This window comes from Parus major, chromosome 10 (assembly GCF_001522545.3).
Source record: "Parus major isolate Abel chromosome 10, Parus_major1.1, whole genome shotgun sequence".
Classification (NCBI taxonomy): Eukaryota; Metazoa; Chordata; class Aves; order Passeriformes; family Paridae; genus Parus; species Parus major.
In genome coordinates, this window is record NC_031779.1 from 339967 (window position 1) to 362317 (window position 22351).

Here is a 22351-nt window from a genome sequence, read left to right on the forward strand (position 1 = left end):
ACATCTGGAAGGTCTCAGGCAGCCAGAATTTATTGAGGAAAGTTCAGTTCCAGCCCAAGGAAGGAACTGATCTCTCAGTACTAAAATTAACATGACTGTAATCAAAGATTAGACTTTTGCTACATTGTTAGTACCTTGTTTGTGGCTCACAAACTCAGCAGGAAGGCTTGATACCCCCAAATTATTAGTTATTTAATTATTAAATTATTAAATAAATTAATTATGAGCTGTTCACAGTGGTAAAACCTTTGAGTGATGCTGTCCCCTCACATCTCACCTGTGCTCCCCTTCACATCAAAAGCAGCTGTGCCCCCCAACAGCCCCTTCACAGGAGGCACATAAGGACAGGACTCTCAGCAGTCCCAGTCTCCCTGCCTGCAGTGCTCCCACGAGGAGCTGCTGGGGGTGACACAGCAGACGTGGTCCCAGCTGACCTCCAAGTTTCAAAAAAAACCCCGGTTCTGAGTTTTGAGAAGAGTGCCCTGAATGTGCCAGTGCTTCCCATGGAGTGGGGAGGGACAGGCTTTTTTCCACAGGCTGTACAGTCCCTGAGCACCCACAAGGGAAGGAGGAATATTCATATAGGGCTACCTGGCATCCAGGGATTGCCATGCAGGAAGTGCTGCAGCCAGGGCAGTGTGGGATGGGAAGGGGGAGTGCCAGCATCTCCACCCTTGCTGTGCCACATGCCAGTGACACCCTCCCTGGCACATGTGATCTGTGAAGAAGAGCTACCAACTGTACAAATCATCTCTGATTCAGGATTTTGATTCAAGCTATTGGCTGTCCACTTGTGGTTACCAGTTAATGCTCTAATGCTGTTTCCCAGTGCTGCTGATGCTCATTACGAGTGATTTTCTAGTTACAAGCAGCAGGGATGAGCACTGGGCACTGGGACAGCTCAGGGGCTCTGATCGGTGGGGTCACACTTCAGCATGACTTTGACCCCCTCACCCCTCCTGGTGGTCTCAAAGGCCTCCAGAGCCTTCTCCAGGGGAAAACGGTGTGTAACTAAGGGCTGGATGTTGATCCTCTTGGATGCAAGAAGAGCAATGGCCACAGGCCACCTGCAAGGGAAGCAGAGAACAGGGGATGAGAGCGGACACTAGTCTGGAGTCCAAGAAAATAGCATGGAGCAGCCTGGATCATCACAGTTACTTCCTTAACCCAGGGATGTTTTGCCTGCAAAGAATCTTCTGGGGAGGGAACCTTAAGATGGGACAAGCCAACTGCTCTGGGCTGTTGAACTCTGAGAAGACAGACACCACTAGACAGACAGTTGGGAGAGTAAGTGAAATCACAGGAAGCAAGTGAAAATCATGGGAAACTACTACTTTGGAAGCCCTGAATGAGAAGCAAAACTGCCATGCTCCACTCTCCTTTTGCCTGGCCTCTTGCCTGCACACTGACCGTGGTGGAGCTCAAACTCATGGACTCAGTGCAGGGAGAAAAAAGGGAAAGCCTCAGTCAGACTCCAGCCTCTCCTCTGGCACAGAGTCCCTCATATGGATTGCGTTGCCAGTTCATTTAGAATCATAGAAACACTGAGACTGGAAAAGGCCTCCCAGATCATCAAGTCCAAGCACGAATGGGCCACATTAGAGCAACAGGGATACAAAGGGATGCAGAAGCTAACCTAGCTCCCAAACTGCCTACTTATTAATGCTTCTCATTTTAAGGAGCGCGACATCATCCCATAAATCCTTCCTGGAGAGCTACAGATTAAGAAAAGATACTTTCTGCATTAGGAGGAAAGTATTGCTCCAAAGAATTTTAACCTGGGGACACATCAGCCCCCCCCGCTGCACAAGACTCACGTGTTGCAGTAGCGGAATATCCCACGGATATCCACCTCCCGCACAGCAGCGTTCACGATGGGCACCGTCACCATCTCAGGCCCCAGCCCCACCAGAACCAAGGTCCCACCAGAACGAGTGGCCTGGAGAGCAAACACACAAACAGGTTTCATTTTGCAGAACACAGTTGCAGGAGCCTGTGCAGGGTATATCAAAAATAAGACCAGCCTTTGTGGCTGCAATGGACTGCCTGGAGCACAGCAGAGAAGCCAGGGAGAGGCAGGATGCTGTCAGGAGTCTGTAAGAGTGAAACACGTAGTAATAGAAGCTAAAAATGCAACCTTTTGAAAATCTCTGAAGGATTTTGGTAGGTATCTGAAATTCCTATTCTGAAAACCCCATTCTGAAAAGTGGCTGGCATTTAGTACTACAAAAAGTACTTTGGGATTTCAGTGGGAGAGACTTAAAACTAAGAGCCTGATGCTCTACTGGAATTTCTCTTCTTGCAGTTTGTCCCATTCCCCTCCTGTCCTTTCACTGTGCAACTCCACATTAACCTTTCCCCCATCCTTCTGTTAGGATGTTCATGGCAGTAAAACATCCCTTTCTTAATTTCTGTTTTCATTGCTTCTGGAATTAATTTTCTTGATAATTTTTCTTATTTGGACATAACTTCAACGGAAAGTGCTGTCCTACTCCCTGGGTTTGGGGATCTTACTGGGGTCTCCTTGGTAAGTGCTTAAGCACCCAAGCATCAAATCAATGATCAGTTATCCCCATGCTGAAAGTTAACATTTTAATTGTCTCTGTTCGTTTACTAAGCAGCAGATTCTCTACCCAAGAGAGAAGCCCAGCTTAAACCAAGCACTGTGGGAGTGAAATAGCTCATTCACTGAACCATCCCAGAAAAAGCCAGACTAACACCATCACTGCCTTTGGAACAAGTGGTACTCACATAAATTCCAGCCTGGATACAGGCTTGTGCTCCTGTGCACTCCACAGTTATCTCAGGCATGCAGCCAAGCACACTTTCCACTTTGGAGGCCACCTCCTGCGGGGCCTCATTCTTCACCTGAATGGTGAAATCTGCTCCCACCTCCTTGGCTTTTTGCAGGCGAGAGGCAGACAAGTCTGTGGAAAGAAAACCAAGTCAAGAACTGGAGCATTATGTGAAAGAGGAGGAAGAACCTGAACCTGCCATCTGCTCACTACATGTGTGCACAGGGCAGTGCACAACCAGAGAGGTGAGGATTCACTCCTACTTGGCAGGCAGAGAATGACCATAAAATCTTGGAATAGTTTGGGTTGGAAGGGACTTCAAAGCTCCACTCCACTTTGAAGTGCCATTCCCTGCCATGGGCAGGGACATCTTCCACTAGAAGCACAAGGTGCTCCAAGCCTTGTCCAACTTTGAACATTTCCAGGGATGCAGCAGCCACAGCTGCTCTGGGCAACCTTTGCCAGGGCCTCATCAACCTCACAGGGAAGAATTTCTTCCCAATATCCCATCTAACCCTGCCCTCTGGCAGTGGGAAACCATCCCCCCTTGTTCTGTCCTTCCAGACCCTTGATCTAAGTCCCTCTCCAGCTCTCTTCAGGCCCTGGCAGGGGCTCTGAGCTCTCCCTGGAGCCTTCTCTTCTCCAGGCTGGACACACCCAGCTCTCCCAGCCTGGCTCCAGAGCAGAGGGGCTCCAGTCCTCCCCTTTATTATCTTCACTCCCCTCCTTCAGATCTGCTCTAACAGATCCACATCCTTCTTGTGCTGGGGACTCGAGATGATGAGGATGATGAAGGGTGAGCCATGAAGACAACTTAATGACACAGGAGATGCCAAAGGCTCCCCAGCTGCAGAGGAGGGTGTGCTTCAAAGAGGCTGAAGTACAAACCCACAGATGAAGCCCACACCATGCAGAGCAATGTCTGAATGAAGGAACAGCCACCACCATTAGACTGGGGAAGCGTCTTCTAAGGCCAACAGATTGTAGATGGCTCAGTTTCTTTTTGGTACTGCCAGAACACTGAGAGTGCATCAAGACAAACCAGAAGGTCAAGCTTAACTCCAAAGGGCACTGAAGGGACACCACAAGAAGGAGCCAGATCAGGAACAGCTGTGGCCAAGCTATTGTGGTCGTCCTGCTTACTGTCCTGACACAGAAGAGCAGAGGAACCTCAGTGCAGGCAAAGGCAAAAGGCAGCAGGAGGTCAGAGCAGAAGGGGCACCTACTCCAGAGTCAGCTGTGTCCTACCTAAACCTGCCTCTGGCTGTGGCAACACTGCCCAGTGTCTCTCTGGCAATGAGTCTAATGAAGCAGCTGCACTAATTGCCATGGAATTGTCACCCTCTGATGAGAGCGGATGGCATGGAACCCCATGGCACGCACTCAGTGAGTCGGCCTAGGGAACAGCCTACAGGGAGGCAAATCCCCAGCACTCCTGCATTCTTCCCTCTTGGCTGTCCACATTATTTACCCCCTCCCTAAAAGACCTCTCAAAGAGCATAAACCAGGAGCAAGGTTATCCTGAGCATGCTCCTTGATGGCCCAGGAATCACCTGGCTATGGACAGCACCAAGAAATCTTTCTAACAGGAGACAACAGGCTCAGGGGATCATTAATGTGCCAGTTTCACTTCTAACATTGTTCACAACGAGAACAGACCATGAGCTCTCCAAGGGCTCCCTCAAGGATCCCTCAGCAGATGCCTTCAGCTGAGAAAACTGCAGAATGTGTTAGCTGTAAACACTTAGTGTGTCTGCAGTGCCACAGACCTGTCCTGCTCTTCACCCTCCTTTGAACAGCTCTGGAGGCTGCTGAGCACCTCTCAGACAGTTTCTGTCACAGATGGATGGGCAGGAAAGCCCATGAAGCAAAAAAGGGAGTGGATCTGAGACACCCCATTAACACAGAGCAACAAAGCTGGTGATGATAAACATCTGTGAGGGCATGGCTGTACTCCTGTACTCTGTTCCGAGGGATCTTGACAGGGCTGTAAATACCACCTGAAGATCCGTAGGGGGTTTGTACCACAGACCAAGCTGTCCTGCTGGGGCATCCCACATTCCCTGGAAAAAAGGCAGAAATTCCTCTCCAGGCACTACTGGTAACCAGGCCACCTCTGAAGATAAGGATGTGGACAGCTGAGAAGAGTGGGATTTACCAGCAAGGAATCATTTCTTTTCCCTGCACTGAAGCAGTGGTCTACAGGGCTCTGCAAGGTGGCAAAGATGTAACAGCCAAGGTTTCCTAGACCTAAAATTGAGGGGTGGTCATCTTCTCCCAGAGGTCTTGGGCTTGAAGACTCAGAAAACAATGCCTGTGCTAGGGGCACACACAGCAAAGAGGAAAACACCCCTCCCACCAGAGAAGTCAGAGATGGGGTGGGGTGACAATATCAAGGGAAAGAGGGGGAGGATAAGGCCAATTCTCCAACATGAGCTGCTCTGACTCAGCCGCAGTCCTGGGAGTGAGCCAGGCTAGACCCTCTACCCTGCCCATCCCACAGCAAAAATGATGGCACTCACTGGCAGCCCAGATTATGGACAAGCCCCCGTGGGCAGCTGGAAGGCTTGGGATGCCGAGTGTGGGCACACCTACCAAGCTGAGCACCCAGGAGAGCTGTGGAGGGCATTTAAGAGGGGGTAACAAAGGGTAATAAAATGCAGAGGAAAGAGCCTTCAGCCAAGGCTGAAAAGAAAGGGCAGCATCACCCTGGAAGCCCCAACATGGACTCATTCCTGTGGCTGCAGGAGTCACATCAGTCCCTCCCAAGCTCTGGGCATTGGGCACCAGGCTGTGTGTGGGGTCATGCTTGACCCCAGCTGAGCTGCCCTCAGAGATGTCCCATGCACCAATTGCATGGCCAGGGGCTTTTCGAGGCACTTCAAGTGCTATGAAACACTTTTGCCTGGCATGGTTGGTGTCTCCCAAATCTCAGTGTATGACAAGGAGACCAGAGGGGTTTAACACTCCTCTCAAGTAATGACTAAACTCCCTGTGAAGTTTCAGCTCACAGCAGACACAGCTGGATTCTACCATTTTTAACATCTGCTGAATCACTAATGTATTTCAAATTATAAATATATATTTAAAAATATTATATATGTATCATATATAAATATATAAAATTTTATAGACAGTCTACTCTATATTTTACATATTTTACATATTTCATACTTTCTTTCTGGCAGAAATAATCCACAGCCAGTGTCCTAGAGTAACAAGGCAGCCAGTGCATTTCAAAGTGGCCACAAAAATCACTCTCAGGCAGCAGAAAATCCCACATCTTCCCTGTAGCTGGCCTCTGGTTTGCTGACCTCAGGAAGGAAGCCCTGGCTCTAAGCAGCACATGGAATGCAGCAGCAACACTGTCAGCCCTGGCCAGGGCTGCAATAACATCCCAGTACACCTGAATCACCAGGAAGCACGCAGTGAAGCAGACAGATCTGCAGGTCACTGGATTGTTCAGAGCTCCAGACACTTGTGAGCCTTGGGAAGGATCAAGTCCTTTAAAGCCACACAGCTCTTGGGAAACTGTTCAATTAAACAATGAATGGCTTGCATCTTGCCTCTAGTCAGAAATTTGTTTTCACTTCCCAGTCCCTGGAGCTAATTAAAATTTTGATTGCTTCCAATGAAGTTATCAAATTACCCTTAAGCTCCTCATGATGCTTTATGAGCCAACTTAACAGACAAATAAATACTCCTGATTATTCTCAGATTTTCTGTGTTGTTCTTTCTCAAAGGAGTTGATCTCTGAACAGTTATTCACCTCCCCTGACCTTGAATTCCAGGGTTTCTGGAGGCATCAACACCCAAGACTTCAGACCCAGATGGAACAAAAATAATTTCCCTTAAGTAGTAATTATTAAGTGCACCTGCAGTGACAGACAGTGCAATGCAAGACAGCCCAACAGGAACACCTAAACTGCCCCTTCACTTATGGAGGAAGCCTGATCTTCTACACGTATCTAAGGAGAAAAACAGCTTTTTAGAGCAACAGCAAGGCAGAAGGACAAGAGAAGGTTGCCTGTAAATATCAATCACACCCACTTAGGAGTGGAGGGGAGAAAGACACAGACCTTTTGGAAGGGTAGATAAGGACCCAGGAAACAAATTGACCTTCTCACCCAACTGGAGTCCATTAAATATATCAAACACTCCAGAGGAACCAAAGACAGAAGCTGTAAGAGGTGAGTTCTCAGGAAAAGCTTTTCTAAATATTTCTATACCTGTGAGAAGCTTTTCAAAACAAACACAAACTTTTAAAGCCATAAGAATTGCACAGACAAAGCTCAAAGACACATGATAAAAACACATGCAATGAATTCAAATAATCTGGTAGCAAAATACAAGAGGGCCTCTGTGGGCAGACAGGCACCTCACAGGTATTGGCTCCTACAGCCAAAACAAAAAGCAGTTTGTTGAGACAGACAGCAAAATCTCTAGCAGCAACAAGCCAAACCAAACCCATTCCTCAGTTCATGTCACACACAAATATTTGCCTTGGGACAGAACCTTCATGGGTGTCTTTGAGCACCTCAGCCAAACCCCTCTCATGTGGAAGAGACATCCACGAGTCTGAATCAGTACCTGGGCTAGCACATATAGGTAAGAAGGGTAATTCAATGTATCCAAGCTTGCTGATCCTACAAACCAAGCACCAGGAACCTCCTGTGGCACATGTCAGCCAGCTCAGCTTGCCCAAGGTCCCCAGCAGCAGCAGCTCCTGGTTTAGGGGGGAAGACACACCGAGGCTGGAGCAGGAATGAGGGGCAGGCTGAGCCAGCTGCCTCAGCCCCACCAACCCCAACTCACCCAGGGAACAGGCCACCCCCAGCCCCTGCACCAGCCCAGCTGGGAACAAGGTTCCTCATGCATGATTCAGGAGGCAGAACTGTTTTTCCTGCGAAAGCAAACATCATCTTCAAATGACAACACTTCACAAAATCTGAGGTGTGGACTGATCACATCCATCAAGCATACACACCTGCAGGGTGAGGCCAGCACAGCTAAAAATACCCTGGACTTGACAGCAAAAGGATTAAGAGAGGAGAAGGCAATAATGTGCCTTGTGTTTTGACCTGAGCTGCTACTGAAGGATGTTTCTGTGAAGCCAAGAGGGTGGGACCTGAATTTTATCTCTTGACCCAAAGATGGAAATACAGTAATGGAAAGGTCAAAAATACACCTGGCTCAAAGTATGGGAGGTGAGCAAGAGCCTTCTGAAAGGTCCAGATCCTCTAGGGCTTTGACACAAAACCTGCAGCAATCTGTGCTCAATGTCCAGTGGCATTTCTAACTGCTCCTCCTGGCCATCACCACTCAGAAAGATTGGGGAATCATGGTGGGAGCTGGAAGCACCATTTCCAGACCCTGTTCAACCCCCAGGTGGAAATTCCAACCAGAGAACATCCCAAGGTTACTCCAGCTCTCCATCCTTCTGGGCAAGCTACAGAGAGAGAGGTTCTGGACCTTAGAGGAGAGATAGGAGGAGCTGGGCTAGGTTAAGCATGGCAAAAAAGGGGGGGGATGGAATGGCTGTCTCATCAACCTGAAGGGCAGCTGCAAAGGTGATGAAGACTCATTTCAGTTCTTGCATCAAGGGGAAATCTCATAAATGACAGTTTGTGAGGGAACCCTAGAAAAATCTTCATCATTAAGAGATGCAAACCTGTAGAAGGTATCTAGAAAAATGAGATCTCCTTCCTCAGAAGTCTTTCCAACACAACTGGACAAAGATGTTCCTGCAAGCAGCACCTCAACTAGAAATGTCCAGGATACAGTTATGGAAGGAACATCCATTTCTGAAATGCAGAGACCCTGAAAAGGCCATTTCAGTCACTGTGGATAACCAGTGAAAAATAAAACCCCCAGCAGGAGCACACAGAAGGGCAGAGAAAGACAAGTGGAGAAGCACAGTGTGGCTGCAATCAGTGTGCAAACACTGTCTGGGCCATCACCCAGCACTACCAGAGATAAAAATAACCTGCTAAGATCAAGGGTGGTCAGGTACTGGAACAGGCTGTCCAGGGAAGTGAAGTCACCATCCTAGGAACTGTTCAAAAAACATGTGGATGAGGCACTTATGGACATGGTTGGTCTTGGCAGTGTCGGGCTAATGGTGGGAATCGATGATCTAAGAGGATTTTCCAACCTTAATGATTTTGTGATTCTGTACGGTGGGAAACAGTCACACTCTGAAAGGGCTAAAAGGGCTTACCTGTAACTACCACAGCTGCTGCACCCATCATCTTAGCAACAATCACATTAACGAGGCCAATTGGTCCTGGGTTCAAAAGGGAGAAAGAGAACATGTACCACTGCCAGGCAGCACCAACCCCACCTCTGAACATGCCCAGAGTTCAGCGTGCTCCTGGCCAAAGAGGCTTTGGCAGCCCGGGGATTCCCCTCATCACACCTGTGGCTCTGCTATGACCCACCCTTAGAGCAGAACCCAGAGCCAGCAGAGCCTGAGCCTGCCCATCCCCTCCCAGCAGGCAGGGAACCCAAGGACTGGCTGTGATCACTGTACCAGAGCCAGACACGAAGACTTTGCTTCCCAGAGTGACTCCCGCTCTTTTGCAGGCATGGATTCCCACCGAGAGTGGCTCGATAAGGGCTCCTTCCTCAAAGGTGACATTATCTGGAAGCCTGCAAGAATAGGACACAAGAACAGTCACCAATGTAGTTTAGGAGGGTGATGAGGAAAGCCATGACACTCGAAGACCAAACACGGGTGTAGAACACATCCATCTTCTTTAGTGCTCCTCTTAAGCAGCACCAAGTGCACTTGAACCATTTATCAGTGGGGTTCACCCAAGCACCACACCCAGGGACCCACAAACTTTCCCACAGCAACTCTCCAGTACTTGGTGAGTCAACAAGGACTCCTTTGCAACTCATTCCCCTTGGAATAAATCCCCCAGCTGAATATGCACCACCCCAAAGCTCACCCACCAGTGAGCTCTCAGCCTCCTCACCAGGGTTGAACCAGCTTTTAGAAAACACCCAAAACTGCCAAAGGTGATGCCAGATCCAGGTGTCCCCAAAACACCCAGGATCACCTTCCCTGATGCACTAAGTGTTTCAACAAGTGGTCCCAGCACGCACCCTCCCCGCAGTCAGGGACAACGTGTGCAGTGGTATCAAACACCTTTTGGACAAAAACAGCCCTGTAATGCAGCCAGCAAAAGTGATGGAAAAAAGCAAAGGAAGTGAAACCCTTCTGAACTGCTGAAAGAAATAAATCTCAGCCCCACAACACTGCCCACCAGCAAGGCACCAGTGTGGGCTCTCACACAGCTCTGGGAGCTGTGCCTGCCAGGAGGGTCTTTGTGACAGCACTGGGAAGCTCAAGGTCAGATCTCAGCCGGGCCAGTGTGAAGCCAAAGAAATGAAAATTATGTCTGTGGGAAGACAGATGTAAGATAGCTGCATATCCCTTATTTCCAAGAGGTTTAACAGGTCTGACTCCAAGCGTTCTGTTTTCACACTTTGCCATCACATTTGCTACTGCTGGGTTTGGGCACTGTCCTGTCAATGGGGAGGGCAGCTTCCCAGCGTGATCCCACCTCCATCAAGTTACTCAGAGCACCCAGCACAGAGTCTGTCCACCAGCAGGACACACAATAACTGCCCAAACGTGTGAAAGCTCACTGAGCTCAGCCATCATCTGTTTTTAGCAAATCTGTGCTGGCAGAGTGACTGCATGCCAGGGAATCTGCTCTACATGAGCCAGCCACAGCACTGCTGATCTGAAACTGGGAGCACCAGGTCCAGGCTTTGCATCTCAAAGCAATAAAATAATAAAATCAAATCAAATCAAATCAAATCCAAAGTAATATTTGCTTAAACTGGAGAAAAGAAACAAAAGCCTGGAAGAAGCCAGCTACAATCCAACCACTTCCTCTCAAGCAAAAACTTGTGATGTTGTCAGAAAATGTTATTCTGATACACAGGAAATCGATGACAGGGAGTCTGGATAGTAAGATGCTAATTCCATCCAGAGCAGCACCTCATCCTGACAGAAGCTGTTTGGTATCTGCTTTGAAAGCTTCCTGCCTGAGGACTCTCGGGAGAAGAGCAGTCAAGTGCCTCCTTCCAACTGACGCGATCCTCAATGCTTTCCATGCGGACACCAAAGATCAATCCCAAGGACGTTCCTGCTCATGGAAGCACCAGCTCCATACACAGTGGAAAAGAACAAGCTCCACAGGTAGAGCAAACTCGGGGTGACACTACTTGGGCTATTTTTAACTCCTTGTCAAAGGCACTTAAGTGGGCATAAAGTCGTACAAGTTTTTCAGGTCTTTGGAGAATTTCAGGCCCTGGCACAGGCTTCCCAGAGAAGTGGTGGCTGCCCCATCCCTGGAAGTGTTTAAGGTCAGGCTGAATGGGGCTTGGAGCAACCTGGCTTAGTGGAAGGTGTCCCTGCCCATGGTAGGGGGTGGAATGAGAAGAGTTTTAAGGTCCCTTCAAAACCGAACCCTTTTGGGATTCTATGTCTTGCCAGAGTGTTTAAGCACAGATTTGCTTCTAAGCAAACGTGCCAGTGCTGCCACACTAAATAACATATTCACTGGACAAGAAAACAGATATGTTGTAAAGCTGGTAGCCTAGTGGAGGCACTCAGAGACACATGAAAAAACAGCTCAGCAGGGCCACTGCCTTCTGTTCCTGCTCTGATTGAAGGATGACTTCGTTTCAGACAACAGAGTGAGATGTCAGCAGTCACCGTGGTGTTTCCTGAAAAGCAGCAGCAAAACTCAGCTCAGAGAACCAAAGACCTTCAGGCACCAGCCTAGGAAGGCAAGGATATGAAAAGAGATAGGAAAGAAACCAAGAGCAGGGAGCAAATGGGAAAAGGAAAATAATTAAAGGGTAAACCAATGGTGACATCCCAGGAGACATGTGAGAAATATTTATGTCTGGCACTGGAGGGGATAAACTGCCTGCCTGACAAACCCTTCGCATAGTGGCTGCCACCCAAACTTAGGCATTGTTATTCATGGATCAGAAAGCAATAAAACCTGTTGGGATCACATAAAGACTATTCCAGAGGGCCAAGAGGCGATTGCTGCAGCTAATCTTCCTGCAGGGAGTGTGTATTTCTGTGTGGAGGGAGCATGGACTGACTTGTAGCAGTAGCTTGCACTGTGCTTGTAGTAGCGGCACAGGTTCCCGTCGTCGGGAGGTGTCGCACAGAAGAAGATGGTCGGGGACAGGTTGTAGCGCCCAGTTTTGCAGAACTCATCCATTTCCCTTGGGACACCCGGCTCGATGGCCACACGGTCGCCTGCCAGGATGAAAGCAGATGGAGCGGGTCAGGGACAGGCTGGCACACATGTAGGAGTAGCACCAAAACCCACAGAAACACTGGCACCACACAGGCAGGAGGGACATGAGGAAGGTCTTGCTGCACACACCAGGCTGGTTCCCAGCACTCCCTTCACAGCAGCCTCATCACCAAAATCTTCCCAGGTACGTGGGAAGAGATGGTGCTTCAGAGGCACAAGTACAGATGGAAGCTCAGCCCCACACACACCTTCCTCCAGCTGCTTTGCAGCCAACCTCAGCAGATGAAGGGGCAGCCCCCAGGCAATCACATTGTGACCAGATGGTTTGCTGAACCTGTAGAAGAGGAAATACTGAGGATGGAGCAGGTGAGCTCAGGTAGCAACCATACTGCCAGCTGGAAAGGACTGTTCCTTGGGAATCATAGAATCATTGAAGAATTTGCATTGGAAGGGACCTTAAAGCTCAGCTTGTTCTACTCCCTGCTATGGGCAGGGACACCTTCCACTAGACCAGGATGGTCCAAGCTCCATCCAACCCAGCCTTAAACACTTCCAGGGATGGGACAGCCACAGCTTGTCTGAGCAGCATGTGCCAGGGCCTCACCTCCCTCACAGGGAATGAAGCTTAAGGTGCAGAACACCCAGGAGCCTGTCAGGATTCATCTGGCAGCAGAAACAGCTTGGTGCTACAGGGTGCTGGAGGGACACATGCTGCTGGACAAAGGGCTATTATTTAATTGCAGTCACAAAGGAGGCTGGACCAGAGAAAACAGTGTGAGCACAGCACAGCAAGTACACAAGGGACACAAAGCCTCACATTTATTTGGTAGAGGAATCAGAGCCAACCTCTGAGCAAAGCTCTCCACCATCAGGCTTCCAGGCAGATGTGGGGATAAGCAGGATGGAAGTAAAGAGCCATCTAGGCCACTGCATCCCCTCTGAGCTGGCCAAGGTGTCTGACAGGACAGAGGCAGGACAAGCACATACTGAATGCTCTCCCAGCCTCACATTATACACAGCTATGAGGCCTTCCAAGTGACAAGAGGTTTGTTTGTATTTAGTAATGCTCAACAACTTCTCCTCCTTCCACCATGTAAATACATGGTCTGCTACATCTCAGGTGAATGCTGCACCTCACTGTGCCTTGCTCTGGTGCTGGAGCAACCAGAGAATGGGCAACCTGTTCTCCCAGCCCCTCATGTGTTCTCACATCCTTGAGTTGTCTCCCTGGCTCTCAGCTCGAGTTCCTGACTTGGACATTTGTCAGAGATTTTGCTCCACATCTCGTTATCTCCTTGTCCTCCTCTGAACCTTTTTCACTTGTTTTACAATCTTTGGGAAAGGTGGAGACCAGGACTGCATGCAGAGTTCCAGATGTGCACTGACATCCTCCGAGTCTCTGTCCCCTTCCTAACAGTGATTTGCATTTTCACTACTGTGGAGCCAGTGCTGCTGTGCACGGTGTCAGAGCCAAAGGTCTCACCCTTCAGCAGTGATGAGCAGCACAGCATTTCAGATATGAAGCTGGAATTATTTCTTCTGCCGTGGGTATCACTTTGCCTGCATTGAATCTCACGTGCATCTCACTGGCACCTCTCGGGTCTCTCTGTAACTCTTGCTGGCTCTCCCCCACGTCCTCTCCACCTTGCCTAAGCTGCTCCCATCAGCAAATTTTGCAAAATTCCCTGTTCAGTCCATTTACTAGGATATGCATGAGCACAGTGACCTGTGGAGGTCCCACCACAGGGCCTGAAGCAGTTGCTGCAGTGGCCTCTGCACTGCAGGAGGCCATTTGCTCCTTCAAGAATAGACACAGAGAAGAAACTCACAGCAGTTTGCTGGCAAGAGCTATAGATGTGCTTTCTGAAGCTTTATCAAGCTTCCTTAAAAGGCACCTTGTACCAGCATACAAAAAAATTTTAATATTTTATTAATTATTTTAATAAACCATAAATATATTTATATATTAGTTATATAATAATATCATTATAATAATTTTATAATTATATAATATTATTATTGTAATGATTGTAATTATTACTTATATTTTATTATTTATTAATTTATTTATAATATTTTTTATTTCATGCATTAAAATACAGCCAGGTCAGTCCAAGATATCCCGAGATAAAGCTACCTAAGGAATCTCATACACTAGTGGCCAAGATGGGTGGTGATTAATTGCAGTGCAGTGACACTTTTTGAAGGAGGTCACACTGTGAGTTCAAGACTTCAGATAAATTCACATGACAGAAAAAAACACAGTTATTGACACATTCTTGGAACTGATGAGGAGGAAAACAAAAAAATGGGTTTGGCTTCAGATACCTGGTTTCAGATGAGTCACCCCAGAGCCCACTTTTATGACAGTCCCGGAAGCTTCATGTCCCAACACCATGGGATCCTTGACAACAAAATCCCCAATTCGACCGTGCTGCCAGTAGTGAACGTCAGAGCCACAGATCCCAACGGAATGCATGCGCAGGAGGACCTCTGCCAGAAAAGGAGGGAAAGTTCCTTGCAGGAAAACCGACCTTAGGCACTGTGAGAGAAGCACGTGGGCTGTGCCTGGGCCCCAGAGCAAAGGCCAAGCTCTGTATCGACACATCCAAATTTACTGGTCAATCAGCACACCACAGCTGTGTGTGCACACCTTAGAAGAGTGGCACGGTCATCAGCCACCTACTAATGAAATACAGAACTATGTAATGATTCACAGAGAAAGAAGGCTTAACATAGGGTAAGACAAAAGCTAATGTCCAAAAAAATATGGTCAAAAAAATAATTCAGTTTAAAAGGGATGTTATTATTGCTGGAGCAAGAATAAAATAGCAAGTCCATTTGATTTTTCCTTCTCCCAGAGCTATGATTTCAGCCCCAGAGAGTTAGTGAATCAAATTTCTATCAGCCCATATGCCCATCCTATTAATGTTTAGTCCTGCATAACATCATCTGACATGTCCCAAGAGCTATTTACTGTGACATACACAAACTGATGGAACAGGAAACAAACAAACAAAAAAAAAATAGCCAGATAAAGGGGTTTATCTGTGACTGCTCCAGCTCTTCTTTTCAGCTGGAAAAGCAGCATTATCTGTTTCAGCAACGCAATCGTTTTTTTGATAACTCTGTACTTCCTTAGAAATATTTTATATTATGCAGGAGCAACAAAAGAGAATGAGAAAATAAAGAGAGAAGTAAAGAAAGCAGACAGAAGCAGACATCTGTAGACCTACCATTAGGACCTGGTTCTGGGATTGGACGGCTTTCCTATGGACAAAAGATAAAAAAACCATTTAGCTGCTTGTTCATAACCCAAGGAATATCTGTAGAAACTTAGCTCTGGTTAGCTCGGGTAAATCCATAAGCAGACAAGGCTTTTGGTTCTGTCTGCTCCGTAAGACACAGGGAGCCTGCTCCTAAGCTCCTCTCATTTTCTATGCTCAGTGGAATAACACAGGTAGCTGTAGGAGTAAACACACTGCCAGCTTGTAAATCTGCTCTCCAAATTGTTTGGTAGCAAAATTCCCTTTCCCTGCCCAGACAAGAGACACATACTAAATTTCCCTGCACTGGAGCAGCCCCAAGTTTCAGCTGAATCCTTCATCCATCCCACTGTCTGACAAAAAAAAAAAAAAAAAATCACCTTCTGTAGCCAGGAAGATTCTGAACCACCTGTTCTATTAAACCTTCATATTGCAGTGCTTATATTATTATTTTAAATAATACAAATAGATACATATACATTATAAATAATACAAATACATAACCATAGAATAACAGAATAACAGAATGGTTTGAGATGGAAAGGACCCTAAAGCTCATCTCATTCTACACCCTGCCATGGGCAAGGATACCTTCCATTAGATCAAATTGATCCAAGCCACATCCTTGAGCACTTCCCAGGATGGGGCTGCCACAGCTTCTCTGGAAATGTATGTGGGGAAAAAAACCCCAAACCTTTTTTTTTTTCCCTGGCAATAACAACTGTGCCCAGAAAACACAGACATCTTGGTGGGAAGTGAATTCTCCAGCCTGATTTGGAGAAAACAGAAGTGATCAAAGTGGAGAACTCAAAAGACAGAAATTCTGCTTGTTTTCTATTGTTCACTGAGAGGTTCAGAAATGGTGACCAGTAAAATAAACACAGCAAATATTTTCATGTTGCATAAATTTATATATCTGTGAAAGAAGACATGGAAAGAGAGGCCATGGTAAAAGTATAAATCCTATAAATACTCCATGGGCAGCAAAGACGAGCCTGTGCAACTACCTAAGGACAAGAGGAGAGACAACAAAAACAAAGCAAACACACTTCCACACAACACAGGGATCACAGCAACTCTGCCCATGGGAAACTTGTCCAGAAATCAAGAAAGGTGTGGGAATTACAGGAAGATGGCATCACCCAGCTCTGGGTATCAATAACAGATAACAAGCTCAGAGTTCACTCCTGACACCACTCCTATGACCAGTGGGTCAATACAGTGAGCACCATCCACACCGTGGAAAGAACTGTTGGGGAGGCCCAGGAGGAACACACCAGATGCTGCCAGTGAGGCAGGAGGGCACTAGTGACCAGCTCTAAGGTCTCCAGCACTACAGATATCCAAGGAAAACTCACACATCTGGGGTGTGAGATAGTTTAGAGACCAGCAACACAGATGTGATGGAGCCAGTGTCCACCTTCACAAGCCTCAGACACCTTTCTTCAATCACAGGGGATTGGAAACATGTTCTTGAACTAGAGGGATCGCCTCAGCCCTCAACCCAGATTGATTTCTTTTGGTAGTCAGGCTACATTGCGACTGTAGGGAAAGTGCAATTGTGTCAAAGGTGCCCGGGAGTCACCTCCGTGGCACAGCTCAGGCTCAGGCACATGTCGCTTTAGCTGGGCTGGAATGGTGAAAACCAGCCTCTTCCCTGGTAGTCACCCCCTAAACAAGGCATGAATCCAAAGTCTGTGTGCTCCCAAGAGCCCTCCTGCCAGGACTCTGTGTACAGAAAGCTGCCTGCCAATGTCTGGCCGTGGAAACCTTCCTTCCCTCCTTTGGCAGCTACCAAGCTGGAGAACACGGCTCTCCAGCAGCACCATAGTGATTCAGCACCCAGAAACAGCCAAGCAGTAGCAGCTGGAGAAGCAGAATGAGCCTAAAGAACCAAAAAAGTACAAAATAAAAGCTCCCCCCCCCGTCCGGGAGGGTCTTCCAGCACCTGCTCCTCTTGAACCTTCCGTCCTGCTGCTCACCTGGGCTCTGACAGCCCAAAGAAACAAGCACCCTCCAACCCTGCTCCCTGGGAGGGCCTAGCTCAGCTGGGAGAATGGCTAATAGGGGGAAGTTTTTGGGGAGTTCTGGGTTTCAGGGATAAAACGTTCTCCACCCACAGTTGGTAACTATCTCAAGATTATCCCCTCTTTCATTCTGCAGCTGAAACCTTTCGGAGATTGGAGAAACAGAAAATAAACACGATAGGACACGCGAATTTGCCAGAAACAGCTAAAGAGAGACCTGATACTGTTGCATTCTTCTGCTTACTTGAATGAGTGTATCTATGAATTTATTTCTTTGCAAAAATGTTGCACCTCCCAGGCACACGAGGGCTGGTGCAGTTATAGTTGGTTTTTTTGTTGTTTTTTTCCCGCATGTCCGGGTCATTCCCGGTAACGCTGTGAAGAGCCGGGACCGGCCTGAGGGGATGGGATGGGAGGGCCCAGCCGTGGGACAACCCCGAATTTGGGTCCCCGCACCCCGCAGGTCACACCCTTGACAAGCAGCGGGGGCCGGTTCGCGCTGCCCCGGAACCGGGGGGAACCGGGAGGAACCGGGAGGAACCGGGAGGAACCGGGGCTGCCAGACCGCGAGTGCCCCGGGCTCAGCCCCGGCCCCGCGGAGCCGCTCCCGCCCCGCCGCCCCCGCCCGGCCCCGGCTCCTCCCGGCCATACCAGCCGCAGGTCCCCGGCTCGGTGAACCACCACGGCCACGTTCTGCCCCGCCGCCGCCATGGCTCCGCTCGCCGCGGCTCCGGGCTCAAGGTCCGCTGCTGAGGGCCGTCCGTGCTCCGGCCCCCGCCCGCCCGCCGGGCCCGGCACCGCCCCCGCCCCCGGTGGTGCACGAAGCGGGCACGGCCGGCCCCGGGCCGTTTCAGCCCCGACCCCGGAGCCAGGCCCAGCTCCAGGCCCGGGTCCCCCAGCTCCAGACCCAGCTCCAGGCCCGGGTCCCCCAGCACCAGGCCCGGGTCCCCCAGTTCCAGACCCAGCTCCAGGCCCGGGTCCCCCAACTCCAGGCCCGGGTCCCCCAGCTCCAGGCCCAGCTCCAATTCCAGGCCTCAGCCCCTGCTGCAGTTCCAGCCCCAGCTCCAGGCTCTAAGCCCAGTTCCAGCTTCAGCCCCCAGTCCCGGCTCCAGCTCCAATTCCAGCTCCAGATCCAGTTCCACCCCTGCTCCAGGTGCGACTCCAGCCCCAGCCCCATCTCCAGGTGCAGCTCCAGCCCCATCTCCAGTCCCGACTCCAGCTCCAGCCCCAGAGCCTGCTTCCAGGCCCAATCCCAGCCTCAGCTCCAGCTCCAGGCCGTGCTGGTGACAACACTACACCCTGCACTTTGACTAAAATTCAGCAAAATGTGGTCTGTGGGTTTGCCTGGCCATGACACAATTGGTATGTGGTTATCTCAGCTGCAGATATAGCTTATCGGGAAAAAAGAAAATGGAGACTTCAGGGATTCTGGGTTTTGGGGAAAAGAGGTTTTCTGCTCAAATGGAGTTGACGAACATCTAAAATAGATTATCCCCTCCAGGGTTGTTGAATCATGGAATATCCTGGGTTTAAGGTACCCAGAAGGACCATTGAGTCCCTGCACAGGACACCCCAACAATCCCACCCTGTGCCTGAGGGCATTGTCCAAACGCTCTCTGAGCTCTGGCATCCTTGGGACCGTAACCATTCCCTGGGGAGCCTGGGCAGTGCCAACCCCCTCTGAGGGAAGAACCCTTTCCTCACATCAAACCTAGCCCTCCCCTGACACAGCTCCAGCTGTTCCCTGGCACAGGTCACCACAGGGAAGAGCATTCTAAGAACATTCTGTAGGTGAAAGCTTTCCAAGCTTGACTTCCTTGGAAAAATAGAAAATGTATGGGATTTATCATGTAAAATTGCCAGAACCAGCTAAAAATGGCCTGTGTTTCTAAATTATGTTGTCCTCCTCCTTGCATGAATAGATATATTTATGAATTTAATTCCCCTAAAAATGTTTTACCTCCCAGGCATATGAAGACTGATGTTTTGGTTTTTTTCCACTTTTCAGGATCATTCCCTGGAACATTTATTGGAGTCAGAGTCAGCATCATCACTGTGGTTGCTCTGAGGGCAGGGGAACAAGTTAATGGGAAGCTGTGACAAACACCTTACTCAGTGTTCACACAGCAACATAATTCCTGCCACATCTATGGAAGAAGGTGGGAAACAGTTGTTTTCTTCCTGGATCTGCTTGTTTTCTCAAGGCACCTGCTTGTGCCTTTCCTTTTTAGGGTGTATTTGCCTCCAGACTTGACTTACCACTTAAATTATCTGTGTGGGATTCACTGTGAAATCCTGCAGTTCCACCAGCACAGTGCAGCCTGATGCCTGCGCTTCCTAAATCTGGAAAGATTGGGGGCATGGACTGGGAGCTTCACAGGGAGCTCAGGGCTCTTGCTATGATACAGGTCCTTTGGGTTCTCACGTCAGCTGCTCGCCAGCCTTTGGGCAAAAAGTGACTTTTTGTTGGGGCAGGGAAACTGGTTCCTTCAGCTCTTCTGCTCCTCCCTGCCATGACTGTCAGCACTTTGCCTTCATTTTCTTTCCCTTCTCTTTCCCGCTTCCTTTCTGAATCAGATTCCCTTCACACTTCCATGTTTTCTCTGCCAGAATTTGCTGCCTGTGCCTGCTGGGCCTGCTCTTCTTCAGGACCACGAGGTCTTCACCAGCCACTACAAATCCTCCAAGATGGCCATCAAAAGATTTCTGAAGACCTTGCCATGGTCCATTTCTCTTTGTTTGCCATTGGCATTGCCCAACAAACCCTTTTGACTGCCACCCAAAGACAAAACACCCTTAGGACTTGGTCCTAATTAATTTCTCTTTCACCTACACGTGTGGGTGTCCGGCTTTCACTGGTGAGGCAGCTGCTCACTTTCCTCCAGACACATGAGAGCAGTGCCTGGGGAGTATGTCACAGCCATGGTGTGACCTCTCATGACAATCCTTCCTACCAGAGCCATTGAACTTCACATTAACTCAACCAAACGTGTGCCTGTTCAGTCTGTGATCAGGATCATTGTGGCCTCGCTGGGTGAGGGGGTGAGTGCTTTGTTGACATGAAAATAACGCAGTTCACTTGCAGCAGTCAAACTCAGTGTGTATTTTCTGTGTGCAAATGATGAAACACCTCAGAACTAACTCGGTGAGGAGGAAGATGGGGCATGACCTCAGAGAGATGCATCCTCATGTCTTGGGGGAGAGCAGCATTGCAGGTCACACACCCACTGGTCCCCACGGAGGGGGAGGACAATGCTTGGAACCCAGGGCTCCCTGCAGTGATCCTTCAGCAGTGCCACAGCTGGGGCAGCCTCGGGGTGACAATGTCCTGGGAACCCTTGTGTGGAGTGGCTGCTATAAGTTCAGATGTCAGGGTGAGCCTCTGCCTGGTTCAAAATGCAAACAAAGGGGTGAACTCTGTAGCCTGGGCTAAATCTCTCTGTCTGCATGAAGTGTCCATCTCCATGCACAGATCAAGCAGGATTCACGTTGGAGGCAGACGCTCCTATTCTCCTTCCCTTGGTTACCTTCTAAAGGAATTTTGTGTTTGCCTAGGAGGTGTTCTACCCTCTACAGGATGGCTCCGGGGCTTCTTCCACATTCCAGCACCACAATTTTATTTCTGAACAACAAGATCAAAGTGTTTTCTCCCAAACTGACACAGAAAATTCTAAGGTGCCTGTTCAAGAGCTACCATCACTTCTGACAGAGTTGGGAAAAGAAGCCAATTAGTTATTACAGTACAAACTTTGATAACTGTACCTCAGCTGAAAAGCCACCATCCTGTGACAATCTTATCTCCCCTCTGAACCAAAGGGTCCTTGAGTGGCAGGGCTGAGTAAGGTAGTGATCTACCACCCAACCTAAATTAGGATCAAGTTTAGTAATCCTATGGAAGAGCTCCAAGGGGAACAATTAGATTCTGAAATAGTAATCAAATAATCCAGTGGGAGAAGAAGGCCCTGAGAGCCTTTGCGGCTGCTGATTGTAAGTTTTCGCATTATTGTTCTGTGTGAAGGCTTTCTTCCACCCCCTCATGTACGTGCCACTGCTCCTTCCTTTACTCTTCTGTAAATGCCATGACTCTGTCAGTTGGGTATTTACTAAACATGGAGTTATTTGCATACTCAGATTTGTGATTTCCACACAAGCCATCCTCAGCCCTGACTTCCTTGTCTGCCCCTCCTCTCAGCTCTGCCTGCTGATAGGGCATGACACCTCATATCATCCCATCAATTAATATTTAACACAACTGTCCCAGGGAGACACCACTCAGGAAATCATTTGGCATGTCCTTGTGAAACAAACATTTAAGGACCCACTGCCAGATTTTTAAGAGCATGAAGGTGCATGTGTTCCCCCTTCCTGAGAGGGGTGGCTGGACAAGCACCCTGTCCCCAAGCCTGAGGTGGGACAGGAGCACAGTGGCTGCCAGCTCCTCTGCACTGTGTGTTCCCCCAGAAACACAGAGCTACAATCAAACTTCTTCACATGAGCTTTGTCTGAATAGCACTGGTGGATCTGGGATGGGTGGTGGTAGCTGACACTGAGACAATGTGTCTGCCCAAGTTTCTGTGTGTGCTTTCCTGGTAAATCCTGTAGCTCTGTGAGTCATGCTGGAGACTGGTAGGCCATGCCAGAACAGGGGGTAGACTGCAAGAATCACCCAGGAGTTTGGTGGAGTTCAGAGTCAGGGTCATAACCCATTGCATCTCTGCTTTGTGACTAACTCCTGCTCTGTGTGCCCACAAACAGACCTTCTCTCTTCTCCCAGGTATCTGTCGTTTTAAAACTGCTTTACAATCAGCAAGATCTTCTTGGTAATTGATTTGAAAGCCTCCCATACTGCTTCCTTTCTTGCTCTGACATTGTCAGCCCAAGAGCAGACAAATCCCATGCTCCCATGTCCATGCACCAACACTGTTCTCTTAGTGGTGTTGCTGTGCCCCCACCTGCCTGCTCTGATC

At 48.8% G+C, this 22351-nt stretch overlaps 1 protein-coding gene and 1 long non-coding RNA gene across 2 annotated transcripts; one reads left to right on the forward strand and one right to left on the reverse strand.

Annotated features, from left to right (window-relative positions):
• Positions 1-7: 7 nt before the first annotated feature.
• Positions 8-18140, reverse strand: SORD (sorbitol dehydrogenase). Its single transcript, XM_015639435.2, has 9 exons — positions 18036-18140; positions 15328-15361; positions 14420-14584; positions 11931-12090; positions 9328-9446; positions 9016-9081; positions 2752-2927; positions 1818-1939; positions 8-1067 (listed from the first exon to the last, which is right to left on the reverse strand). Exons 1-9 carry the CDS (start codon positions 18093-18095, stop codon positions 902-904), a joined length of 1068 nt encoding a protein of 355 aa, XP_015494921.1. The 5' UTR covers positions 18096-18140; the 3' UTR covers positions 8-901.
• A 487-nt stretch (positions 18141-18627) lies between these two features.
• Positions 18628-20699, forward strand: LOC117244932. The gene is made up of 3 exons (XR_004498925.1): positions 18628-18746; positions 19393-19543; positions 19995-20699. It is a non-coding gene; the product is annotated as an uncharacterized LOC117244932 (long non-coding RNA).
• The last annotated feature ends 1652 nt before the right edge of the window (positions 20700-22351 follow it).